Genomic DNA, 12,667 nt, shown 5'->3' with positions numbered 1-12,667 from the left:
CAGCTCTCAGCAATGACATCATGGGATGAGTTCCAGCTGATTGACAGATGACTTAATTTATTTGGGTTTTTGTTGCTGTTCTGCTGACAAGGGTGTATGGCATCCGAAACAGAAAATACGTTTAAGATGTTTAATTTTCTGGCATACCCTTCTAGGTTAGACTGTTAACAATATTTCCAGTGAAGATTAGTGTTCCATCTTTAACTCATTCTGCCTGGAGAAAACTTCAGCTGATGTCTGTTGTTGGAAAGCAGGGTCACATTTACTGCAGGCTATAATATCAGAATGCTGGCATGGAAATATTTTGATCCATTATGTTGCTGCATACTAATGTGAGAAAGAAAAGCAATCTTTCTATTACAGTGCTGTTTGTTGTTAAAATTGAACAAGGAAAAAAAAAAGACTAGCCAATGCTTGCCACCTCCAAAAATGAGGCAACTTGATTTTTGATGGGAGGCAGGTACTTTGCTGTGAGTGCACCCTAAGGAAGTTCACTTACCTGACTACAATTCTCAGATAGTTGCAGTTTGCCTACACTGGTTTTGAAAAGAAATATGTGCTTTCTAGTAATGAGGGCTTTTGATAATTATTGATAGTGGAACTTGGCATTCTATCCCTAACTCTGCCGTTCTTTTATTGTGTCTTTTTCCTGATAACATCAGGAATAGATGTATGGGTGTTCACACACGAGCTCATGTCTCCCCGTCTCAGTTTCATTCCTTCCTTCTGCTTGAGTACAGTTGGATATTTGATTTCTGGAAGGAAGCACAGCATCTTTAGATTCCTGAGAGCATGGGAAGGACTCAGGCTGCCTCCTTTAGGTGTCCAGCCTGGGGTCCAGTGTGCCTGGGATAGCCTGGCTGGCAGCTGAGGACACGTGGGCTCTGTTGTATGGAAATAGTCGCTATTCCTGTGTGGCAAGGGGAGAGCTCAGAGCCAGCAGGGAGGGCTGGACACAGCAGCTGTTTGCACTCCTGCCCTCCTTGGCAGCTCAGGTGCTTTTTCTCACATTCCAGAGGTTTCCCCGAGGGTAGGAGGCTCCCTGGACTGGCCTCACCTTTATTTGCATCCTGCCCTTGGGAGGAAGGAACTTCCTCAGGGATGAGCCAAACACTCTCCTTGCTCCTGAGGCAGCCCTGGGAGGTCATCCCGCAGCTGCAGCACTTGGGGGTGGAGGAGAGGGAGGAAGCCCACAGGCACAGCTGGCCTGGCCACCTTGGGAGCACAGAGGATGCAGAGACCCCGGGCTGTGGCCCCCCAATGGCCACGGGCAGCTCTGGGCCCTGCTCCTGCCCCAGTTTCGTTCTGGTGCTGGAGGGGGGCAGGCTGGACCTGGCTCAGGAGCACACATTGACTTGCTTTGGCTTTGAGAGCAGAGCTCAGGTCACTTTAATTCCATGCCACTTTTCATCTGTGAGACTCACGTGTGAATAAATTATTAATATTTATGATTAGATAAGATATTAGGTGCCATGTCCACATGTGCTCATACATGGCACTTCCCTCTCCAGCCTCAGCTCGCATCTAACAGTAAAAGTTGCATCTCTGTCTCTCTCAGGAGCAACTATTTTATGCCTGCTTTATTTATATAAATAAAAATCCAGGATTTCTGTGAGCATTACTCAAGAATACCCCCCATGCGTATTTAATATTGCTAATATTTTTAAATGAAGACCTTACAGCAGTGTGAAGCTGCTCTGTGAACTACAAAATAAATGAAAGTGATGTTGGAGTGCATCTGCTGCTAACACTGTTCCATTTCTTGCAGTCAGAGATCAAAGGCCTTGCCAAAAAGTGCAACTGCACCGTTCACTTGGTGGAGAAATGGTTCAGGAGACGGCGAAACCTTGAGATCCCAACAGTGCTCCAGAAATTCCAGGAAGCTTTGTAAGGAAAGACAATGCTTTTGGTTATCATTGCTTTACTCTTTTAGAAAAAAAGTGATTGAGGTCCCCCCTTTCCAGGAGGCTGGGTCTGCCTGATGAGGTGTGGTTTCTGAATGCACAAACAAGTTGAAAGGATTTAGTAGCATTTCTCCAAATGATGGTTAAACGTTCAGGGTAACTGTTTCTCCTGGAGAAGAAAGATCACCTTAAAATACTTTACAGTTTGCTTCTTTGTGGAATAATGGATTTGTAGGCTCCTGGTACAAAGTGTAAGATGAATACATGCAGAGAATAGGAAAATATTTTCCTGTCTACCAGTAATCACAGGGGAAACAACAATGCTTACCCTGGTTTATGTTTGTACCCATGCTGTCATTTTGGGATGCTGTCATGTGCACCAAAGTCAGTTCAAGAGCAGGAATTGTGGCATCCAGACTAAAGGACAGGTACCACAGCTTGGTCATGGGATACTGTGTGAAACAGGAACTCAACCTCACTGCTGAGAGTGGGCCAGTGAGCAGCTTTGAGTGATAGTAATGAATATGTAAGAAGTTTCAAAACCTGCATATGATTTTTCACTTATGTGTTAGAACTTCCTCATACCTAAACACTTTTAAGTGTCATTTAAAATCTCATGCAAATTGTAAATTCTGAAACGGGCACAGCTCATCCCTTTTGGGTACTGACACTTATTGTACCAGCATAAAGCACTTTCAAATGCTCTGTGTATTTGGCTTTTCATTAGCATAATTACATTGGCAAAAATTCACCTGATTATAATATTGAACCTCTGGTGGTGTAGATCAGCTTAAGGAATGAGGGTTAAAAGTACAGCAGAGAGCTCAAAGTTGAGTACTTTATCAAGATTTTTTTCAGTGTTAATCAATGTGATGATGATTTAGTGGTGTCCTCTGTCAGACATAAATCCAGATGATAGACAGAGGTGTGTCTCTTTGAAGTTTGTGCTGAGTAAACTCTCCTGACATGGTTTATGTCTGCTGTTGTTTTGGGGATCAGTTAATTTGGTTTCACAAGTGACAATAAGATTTCCTACTCTTGCTCTGCCATGCATCCCTGTCTCTAGTAACACACAGCTAAAGACTGAAATTCCAACTGGCTTGGCAGCTTGAGTGAGAAAGAAGCAAACAGGTTTCTCTTGTGCAATTCTGTGAGCCTTGCTCTGCTCTTTGTCCCTGAATTTAATTGAATATAATTCTCTAGGGAAAAAAAAAAATGAGGAACAGAGTTATTCCACTCTAGTAGTCAGTGTTATGAACATTATGAAATTTTTTGAAAGCTTGCAATCTCAAGGATCATTTTTCTGAATCACAAGGAAAATCTGATGAGATCTAAGCCATACTTATGTTATTAGTGCTCCCAGTGAAGCAACACTGGGGTTTGGAAAGCCCTTTGCATGAAGCCTTCACTGCCTTGTAAAATTTACCAGCCCTTAACTTCCCCTACTAAGTTCTTTTTTTGTTACATTCAGGTCAAGAAAAAAGATTTCTGAAGTTAAACCAGAAAATCCTTTTTGCATAGCTGTTGTTCAGTGCTCTCTCTGGTGGCCAGGCTCAGAGTTTAAAAGGCACTTGGGTAAAATTTGGTGAATTTGGATGAGTTTTACTTCAGGTTTATTCACCAAATTCATAAAGAAGCTTGGCTAAATGCACAATGAGGCAGTGCTCTGGCAGCCTTGCACATGGAATGGGTTCATCTGAAATGCTGTTTGTTGCCAAATGTATTCAATATATGTTTGTAGGGCTGGGGACTAATGGCACAGTCTTGTAGGTGCCCTGTGCCTTGAATCCAATCCAGAAAATCACCTGGACTTTACAATCCACACAGAATCAGTTCTGCCATATCCACTGGACCACTCACACCCCTTGTTTGGAATGGGAGACATGAGGCAGAAGCAGCCCCTGTATAAAGTCTGTCCCAAGCCACAGTTTTGTGTTTTCCAGCATCTCTTGGTTAACTCTGAGCCAGGTATTACTTGTGGGTTCCACTCTCCCCTTCCATTTGCTCTCTGAATTTCCACCATGTACCTCTGTGTTTTCCTGTCCATGCAGTGCTTGTTGTGTAGTGTTATTTTCAAATCATCTGAGGAGAGGTAGTTTAAAGTTGAGAAGAAAAAAACCAGTTGTTTGTCACATGTGTATCAAGTGGCAATTTTATAATTATTTTCCTGACTTTTTTCAGGTGTGAGACATTATTTTGTCTCACCTCCAACATTCCACATCCTCATCTTTTGTCTGTTGTTTTTCTCATAAAACCACTCTCTTATTCTTTGAACATCTCATTCTTTCTCCTGGAATATAACCTCCAGGGGATGTGGGGCTCAGAAAGGAGGGGCTGCTTTTACCAAACAAGTTCTCCTCCTCTTCTCTCATTTGGCACTTCATTAACTCTTGCCAAAGACCAAAATCTCATTTTATGCCTCTCTCAATCCATTGGCGCAGCGCTCTTGTGGCACTTTCTCCTTTTCAGTGGGCTTAGGTTTTCTGGGAGCTGCTTGCTCTCCCCTCTGGGATACCTCTTGTTCCAGAACAAGTTCTCCCCAGCCTGGGGCCATCTGCTTGTCCCTGTGCTGACATTTCTTTGCATGTGAAGTTTTCGTGCAGAGCTGCTCAGGGGAAAGGTCAGGCTTGTTCCTGCCGAGGGGAAGAGTGGAAAGGAAGGAGTTTTCCATCACCTGTAGAGGTGGGAGTGGGAATGCTTGGGCTGAGCCACACCCAGTCCCAGGGACAATACCTCCCACACAGGCTCCAGAGTCATTAGGAGCCGATTGCTGGCTCCAAATCACAGCATCCTGCTCTGACACGTAAAAGCAGCAGCACAGTTCACTGAGATGCTCGAGCTTTTTCCTTTGCTGACTTAGCAGGCTGATGATGCAAACCTGGAAGGTTTATCTGCCGTGCTGGATATCCATTTGATGTACAAAACGCTTAGATCAGGCTAAATTCTGGCACAGCTAGTCAAAGATGAGGTTATAATTAACTGAGACCTTGTAGCAAGATGTAAACTAACCCAGGAGATGCTAATAATTCGTAATGTTCCCCTGTTGTCAGCAATTGGTGTTGAGAGAAATGAAGTGAATGAACCCAGGAAAAGGTTTGAGTTCTCAAACATTAATTTTTAGGGGTCTTATTACACTTGCTGTGGTCATTCTCTTGATCAGTTCAAGCCTAGAAAATTACTATCATGACAATTAAAATATCTGTATTATGATAATGCAAAGAATTTCCTAATGTTGCAGTGGATAAAACCTTAAATATTAATATTTCAGATACAGTTAATATGTAGCAATCCTTAACATTGAGTGTGAGGTCACATTTATGTGAAGATTGTCTGTGATATACAATGATTTGCAGTAATTCTGGCTCAGGGCGATATCTTTACAAAATATAATTGTTTGTTCCTATTTTTTCATTTCAATTTTGCAGCTGGAGATTTTCATTCTATCTGACATCCTCCATTGTTGGATTTATATTTCTGTATGATGTAAGTTAACTTTTTGAAAGATGGATACTCTACTTTTAACAAAATAATTCCTAGATTTTCTTGAATCCCATTGGAAGTCTCTGGTTTCAGTGGCTCTGTGGGTCAGATCTTTGGTGTGTGTCATCTGGATGATGGGCTGCAGTATGCACCGAGATGTAATTTTTTAAGTTAACTTTTGACCTTCTATGATAAAGGAATTTATGAGTAATCAGTATTTTTAAGGCAAGCTTGAAGAAGTCACGCAGATGGTTTTACAACTTGCCTTGTTAACACCTACAAATGTATCACATGGCCAGGTTTTCCTCAGAGGAGGCCATAAACCTCTTTTTTTTTGGCAGCATTTTTGGGGCTCACAGCTATTTATTGAGGTGTTGCTGCTGAGTCAGAAGTTGGGAATAACAGGGAGAGTGGTGCTTGTAACTCGGTGAGCCCTGCCTGGGGTGTCATTAATGCTTCCCCGGAGCAGCGGAACAGATCCCGGCGTGCCTCTGCTCATCTGGCCCTTCTCCCCAAACACTGTTTATCATCCTCCACCACTGGTGTGTGTGACTGGTAAACACAGCAAATTTAATCACTGTGGCAACATATCTTGAGTAATTGCAGTAATAAAACACACACCCACTGCTTTGGATGATGAAATTGTGAACTGGAACGTTTCAGGTGTCCTGAAGAGAAGCCAAAAAGCTGGAAACAATATAATAAATCTGAGATCTAAGTTCCCTTTAGAAATTGGTGGAGAACAGTTATCAAGATTACAGCTTCTTAGCTTGCCCCACTTAGATTTTAAGTAGTGAAGATTTTGAGTTAAGATGATAATTGCTGCTGAGCTGGGCAGTGTCTGACTGATGTGTCTTCCCCAGAAACCCTGGTTTTACGACATATGGCAGACGTGGGTTGGTTATCCGTTTCAGGTGAGCTTTTTGGCATCGGGCCAGTGGCCTCCAGGCATCCCAGGTATTTCCCCATTGGAAGGGATAATCCAGAGCAGCCTTTTCCCTCCACACGGGCACCACCTAAACAGGCGTGGCACCAAAGCCTCCTGCCTTTTTTCGGGGCGTGCTGCTGACTGTCACAGGACTTCCTTGGCATCTGCCTGTGCTGCAGCCTCCCCCTCCAGCCAGACCACTGTTATTTCCACCTACCCCGGGACATCACTTCCTCACTGCAGATGTTATCAGGGCTCCCAGATTCAGTGCAGAACTCCTGCACTGCTCCAGGCCCCGTGGTGCTTCAAGGCACTCTTATTTTAATAACTCTGCCCCATCCCACTGCCTTCTTATCCCAGTCCTAAGCAGGGGCTGGGAATACAAATAATTCTGCCTCGCAGCTGGATTTTCCCAACTCCTGATACACACCTGGGAAATGTATTGACCCAAGGGAGCAGCCAAGCTCTGCTCTCCCCCAGGCAGATCCATGGGATTTTCGCATAAATAACTTACATTTCATTTTATTATGTTAATTGTTCACCGAAACAGAGGGGTTTTATCTGCGGTTGTTTGTAATTAAATGCAGAAGGACTCTGCATGTAGTTGTGTGACAGAAACATGGAGAAAAAGCATGGTGAAATCCAGAGGTGGGGGGAGGAACTGTGGGAATTGAGAGATTGGGCTGAGCAAAGGTTAAAATACTTGGCTCTCAGAACATCCTTCTTAATGAAGCCCAGGATGGGAATTTAATTTAACTTAATTTTTTAATCAAGACTCACCAGAGGAGCAGAAGTCAGGAAAAGAAAAAAGAAATTATCTTGCTCGACATTTACTTTTTTCCTATTCTCAGAGTTAACCGTGTTTTTCTCCATCACAGACCTTGCTGCCATCCCAGTACTGGTACTACATGGCTGAGATCGGGTTTTACTGGTCTCTCATATTTACCCTGGGGATTGACATCAAACGGAAGGCAAGTGCTTGTCCTTATTTGTAGCTTTGAACCTCCGCTCCTGTGAGCGGGGAAAAGGCTTTTTTGTAAGGAAAAGCACGGCCTGGAGCCGGGATTTGCTGCAGCCACTTGAGGGCAGCATCAGTCTGCTCCTGGCATCCGCGAACTCATCCCGCCGAACACATCCCGCACGCATCCCCGAACTCATCCCGCCGAACACATCCCGCACGCATCCGCGAACTCATCCCGCCGAACACATCCCGCACGCATCCGCGAACTCATCCCGCCGAACACATCCCGCACGCATCCGCGAACTCATCCCGCCGAACACATCCCGCACGCATCCCCGAACTCATCCCGCCGAACACATCCCGCACGCATCCGCGAACTCATCCCGCCGAACACATCCCGCACGCATCCGCGAACTCATCCCGCCGAACACATCCCGCACGCATCCCCGAACTCATCCCGCCGAACACATCCCGCACGCATCCCCGAACTCATCCCGCCGAACACATCCCGCACGCATCCGCGAACTCATCCCGCCGAACACATCCCGCACGCATCCGCGAACACATCCACGAAGCCCCGGCCCCTTCATCCGCTTTACCTTCATTTGCTTCTGTCCCTCCCAGGATTTTATGGCTCACGTCGTTCATCACCTGGCAGCCATCGGGTTGATGAGCGGCTCTTGGTGCGGCAATTACGTGCGGCTTGGCACTCTGGTGATCTTCGTGCACGACACTGCAGATTTCTGGCTCGAGGTAACCCTACTACCCAGATTCTTTTGTATATATATATATATATATATAAAAATTTTTTTTTTTTTTCCCCCGGTTGTTGGGATTTTGGTTTTGGTGTCAGTGACATTTCAATCTTTTTGCCATGATTTTCATATGATTCCCTTCCTATCCCCACAGGGACACAGTTTTGCAGATTTGTGACTTGTAAGGTAAAAAGGAGCTTGGTAATTTAAGCTAATACTTTGTTACAGAATCCATTATGAGGAGCAGAAGAGAACTTCCTCACTACAGAATAAGGTCTGGAAATTAAGCTGCCTCTCTGGTTTACTGATAAAATTAGACCAGGTTGTCCGCAGCATCACAGAATTACTGAGGTTGGAACACACCTCTGACATCAAATCCAACCTGTATCAGGTATCTTCTGGCAGAAGGAAAGTTTCTTCTGGACTGAAGGGAAAGTCTCCTCCCTGCGCACTGAATCTGTAGAAGTATTTAAGGAGTGTCCTACTCTGCAGAGAGCGCTGTGAGCAGAGTTGTTTCTGGGTGTCTTGGAAGACAAACACAGTGTTTCCTTCACTAGAATTACCCTGAGTTTACAACACCAGGATTGAGAGCACAGTTTCATTGCCTCCTTTGGTGGCAGTGCCAGTGTAAGCAGCCCTTGTAGGCTGTTATCTGCCCCTATCCATTTCTGTTCCTGATACTCTATCTTATTGTATCAGAACAACTAATTGTAGGGTTGTGCACTTGGGACTGGTCCAGATTAAACAGGTTTTCTTGCTGGGTTGCTTTTAATCCTGCTAGGTTTGCTCCTAGGTCCAATTAACTGTGTGGCTTTACAAACAGTTGAGTTGATAACTGGTACGACAGCACTTGGATGGAAGCTGGAGTTGAGTACCTGAACAACTTAATCCAGCCCTGCCACTCAAAAGGAGGAGGAAAAGAAAAGAACTTAATTAAGCTGCTGTTTAAAACTTAGGCTTGGCAGCTGCAGCTTTGCTCACACTTGAAAACTTTGCCCAGGGTGCACAGAGAGTTGGGCAATTCATTTAGGGAAGGAGCAGCATTATGGCCTTTATTAGCGGGATAGAGCCCAGCACTGAGCTCTCCTGCTCTCAGAAAGAAGACGGGAGCTGGATTAGGCCCAGAGGAGCGTCAGTAACAGGCATGTCCCACAACACCTGTGTTTGAGGAGTCACTGCTCCTCCTGAATGTGCAGGTGTAGCCAGCAGCTTCTCTTGGAATTCAGTCTGTTTGGAATCTGGTAGAAAAGTGATGAATTACCTCTGTTCTAAAGAGCACTTTGTGTTTCCATGACACTTTATATTCTGGTCTGAGAGCTGTTCTTTGGGCCTTTGCAGAGTGCTTTCCTTCAAGATAAAAGGAGAAGTATAAACAAAGAATCTGGTCTGACGCTGCTTTATTAGGTATCAGTAAAATGATTGCTTTACATGTCAAACTGGGAGGAAATACTCTTCCTGCTTAGGTGGAAGATGAGCCTTTATTTATGAAAACGCAGAATTTATCTCAGACAATATTTATAATATGTTTGGGGTTTTTTATCCACTGCAGGCAGCCAAAATGTTTAATTATGCTCGCTGGGAGAAAACCTGCAACATGCTGTTTATCATCTTTTCTATCTCATTCTTCATCACCAGGATGATCCTGTTTCCCTTCTGGTAAGCAATATTTAATCCAGTCACAGGCTTTTACTTCATTCCCACTTCTCCTGAAAGTTTAGTGTTGGTTGTGATGGAAAAAGAAATGGACTGGACTTGAAAATTCTTCTAGTGAGAAAAATTGATCAAAACCTGCCATTTTCTTTAAAAAATATTACATAAAAATAACTTCAAATGAGCCTCTTGAACCTAAATAAAAGTTTTTATGTGTTATGTAAGTTGTTTTGTAAATAATAGTTAAATGCTACGAGCCCCTACATTTTCAAGGGGGCTGAGCTCCTTAACTAAGAGAAATCCTTTTCCCTTTCATTCCACTCCTTCTGCTGCAGCTGCAAAGTCAGAGTACATGGCTGTAGTTAATTTATTTTTTTTTAGGGTGTTCTTTCTGCTACCCAGTCCTTGGGTAGTACCTCACCTCGCTCACATGAGGAGCACTCAGAGAAGTTTAGGTGAACCAATTAATTTATGAAGTCAGCACAAATAAATCTTAACTTGCTAAATACTTGCATGCCTTTGGAGTGCTGTGATTTAATCTGCCTTGGAGTATCCACATGGGTGCTTAACGTGTTTATCTTTTAAAAAGTGTTTAATGTGTTTCACATTCACAGCTCTAATTTGCCCCTCCCTGTACATGGACAAAGCCTTAGAGACTCAAGCTGGTTAAATTAATAGTTCTGAACATTGATCAACATAAGGCTTTAATTTCCTGTAGTACTTTCTTTCAGAAATGCTGATGTCTCTTACTTTATTGTTGTTTTTTTAATTAACTGTACAAGTGATCTGCAATCATTTTGCTTCATTGAGTTTCTTGTTCTTCAGTTCTTGAGCTTGGAAGCGAAACATGATGAGATTAAAGGGACTCAAAAAGTCCCAAATAATATAGAAGTAGTGAAGTCTAAAGATGGACAAAACATATGTTAATTAATGAAAAGCCCTGTTGCAAAGCCTGTAGGACTTTCTCTGGAGCGTGGATTTCAGATTAGAGAGAATTTACACTGAAAAAAGGCATAAGCAAGCTCTGAGTTGCACAGTATATAGACCACACAGAGATGAAGATCTGAAAAACAGGGCCTTTTTGTAACCTCACTTAGAATACCTCCATGCCAGACTCAAATTTATCATCCTCTGAAGTCTATATTTCAACAGAGATGCATAATCTAGTTAAGGCAGGGCTTGTTAATTAATCTACCATCTTTGCAGAGCTTTTTAATATTAATCAGCCTGGAATATGAGACTTGAAATAAGCGTAAATAGCACGAGGAAGAGATCTTGTACCAGTAACAATGATCTTTGTTTTTCAGGATTCTTCGTGCCACACTATATCAGCCTACTTACTACTCCACAACTCCTGTCATAGCATATTTTTTATTCAACGGGATGCTATTAACCCTCCAAGGCTTGCATTTATATTGGGGTTACTTAATTTTCAGGATTTTGAAGAGATTCGTTTTCCTAAAGGTAAGAAATTTGTTTCTTCAGAAAGATATGTGAAGTATCAAGCAGATTCCAATACCTCCAATAGATTTGCTTGGAATTTTATTGTTTCCCTGACCTTTCAAGTCAGCACTTCTGAACAAAGCATAGAGGTGTTCAAATGTGCCTTGCACCTCTCATTGTCACACCCAGTGTCTTGGCTGGAATATAAAGACTTCAGCTAGAATGGGGGGGGTTTTGCCTGTATTTGATGTTTTGTGTCAACAGTAAATGAGAAATGAGCTGTCCCAAAAACTGAAGCCCTAAGATGGTCCAGAACTGCTCAGGAATTTCTGTGTTCTGAGTGAAAGCAATCTTTTGTCACTGGGCTTTGCTTTTTCGGTGAGTTGCTACAATGAGTGATGAGAGCTTTGACTACAACTTTTCTGCAGTATTTAAGTTTCTTCAGATTTGCCTAAACCTGAGGTCACCTAAACTCAAGCACTGGTTTTGGATCATGAAAACCAAACGAAGCATATCTGGTATTATATTACATTATGATTCAATGAAATACTGTCATATTCAGCTGGAGCAGAGAAACAGTGCCAGTCTGGTGCTGCCTAATCTGCTTTTACCTTGTAGAGAAAACTCATATGGGAGAAAACTCTGAAGAAAACTGCCATTTATGTCTTGTTTGATTGCCTGAAGTAGTGACATTTTCACAAGGTCTCATGCCATGAAATGTGCAGTGGGGTGCAAGGTAGATAAAATATTTAGCAAAAAGGATTTAAGAGAATGACTTTGGACAATGTCTCTAAGATTTGGCACAAGTATTGACAGGTTTATTTTTCTAGGTAAGATGATATTTAAGTTGTGCTGTTGAAAAATGGTGAGTTTTTTCTGAGGCTCAAGAAACAAAAACTTAATTAAGCTGACTGTCCTTTTGTCTGAAGCAGTTTATGCTGTGAAACGTCTTAAGGAAATAGAAATATGCCTTTCTCCCTGTATTTAATTGTTGCTTGAGTGTTAACAGGAACCATCCTGTAATTATGGAATTTTGGATTCCATCAAACCTTATGCAAACAAACAGCTGGGTATCACAGGGAGACCAAACATCTGCCCTAGAAGTTACAAACTCGGCTTTTGTAAGACAGCAAACAGCAGCACAGAAGGGACAAATCTGTGAAGGAAATGGTTTGTGTTGCTCTGCCTCTAAAACAACCTTCTTCTGTGTTCCCTTGGACACTGACAATCTCGTATTTCTTGTGTGTCATTTACCTCTGTTTGACAAATTACTACATGATTTCTGGCCTGACTTGTGGAGGTGTAAAGTACTTTACTTCTTTTCTTTTGTGATTTTGGCCTTGTCTCTGTGCTATTCTTGTTCCCTGTGCACAACTCCTCCTATGAATGGAGAGACATCTCTCTGCCTCCCAGCTGAGGAAGAGGAGGGCTTGGCAGAGCTCCCCATCCACGCTGGCTGAGGTTCTGAGAGCTCAGATGCAGTGCTCATCAGGACATCACCAGGCCAGCTATGTAAGGCCACTCTGCCCTGCCGGCTTATGTGCCT

General features: G+C 43.1%; 1 protein-coding gene across 2 annotated transcripts in view; it reads left to right on the top strand.

Annotated features, from left to right (window-relative positions):
* Positions 1-12,667, top strand: part of CERS3 (ceramide synthase 3) — a 43,109-nt gene that overhangs the window by 15,997 nt on the left and 14,445 nt on the right. For both annotated transcript variants that reach the window (XM_040077432.2, XM_040077433.2), the window contains 7 exons: positions 1,769-1,887; positions 5,330-5,387; positions 6,248-6,298; positions 7,191-7,283; positions 7,898-8,026; positions 9,578-9,684; positions 10,986-11,142. In XM_040077432.2, the coding sequence (XP_039933366.1) occupies positions 1,769-1,887; positions 5,330-5,387; positions 6,248-6,298; positions 7,191-7,283; positions 7,898-8,026; positions 9,578-9,684; positions 10,986-11,142 (714 nt within the window). The remainder of the gene's footprint in view (positions 1-1,768; positions 1,888-5,329; positions 5,388-6,247; positions 6,299-7,190; positions 7,284-7,897; positions 8,027-9,577; positions 9,685-10,985; positions 11,143-12,667) is intronic.

Source organism: Hirundo rustica, chromosome 13 (assembly GCF_015227805.2).
Source record: "Hirundo rustica isolate bHirRus1 chromosome 13, bHirRus1.pri.v3, whole genome shotgun sequence".
NCBI classification, from domain to species: Eukaryota; Metazoa; Chordata; class Aves; order Passeriformes; family Hirundinidae; genus Hirundo; species Hirundo rustica.
This window is presented reverse-complemented; position numbering and strand designations above follow the sequence as displayed.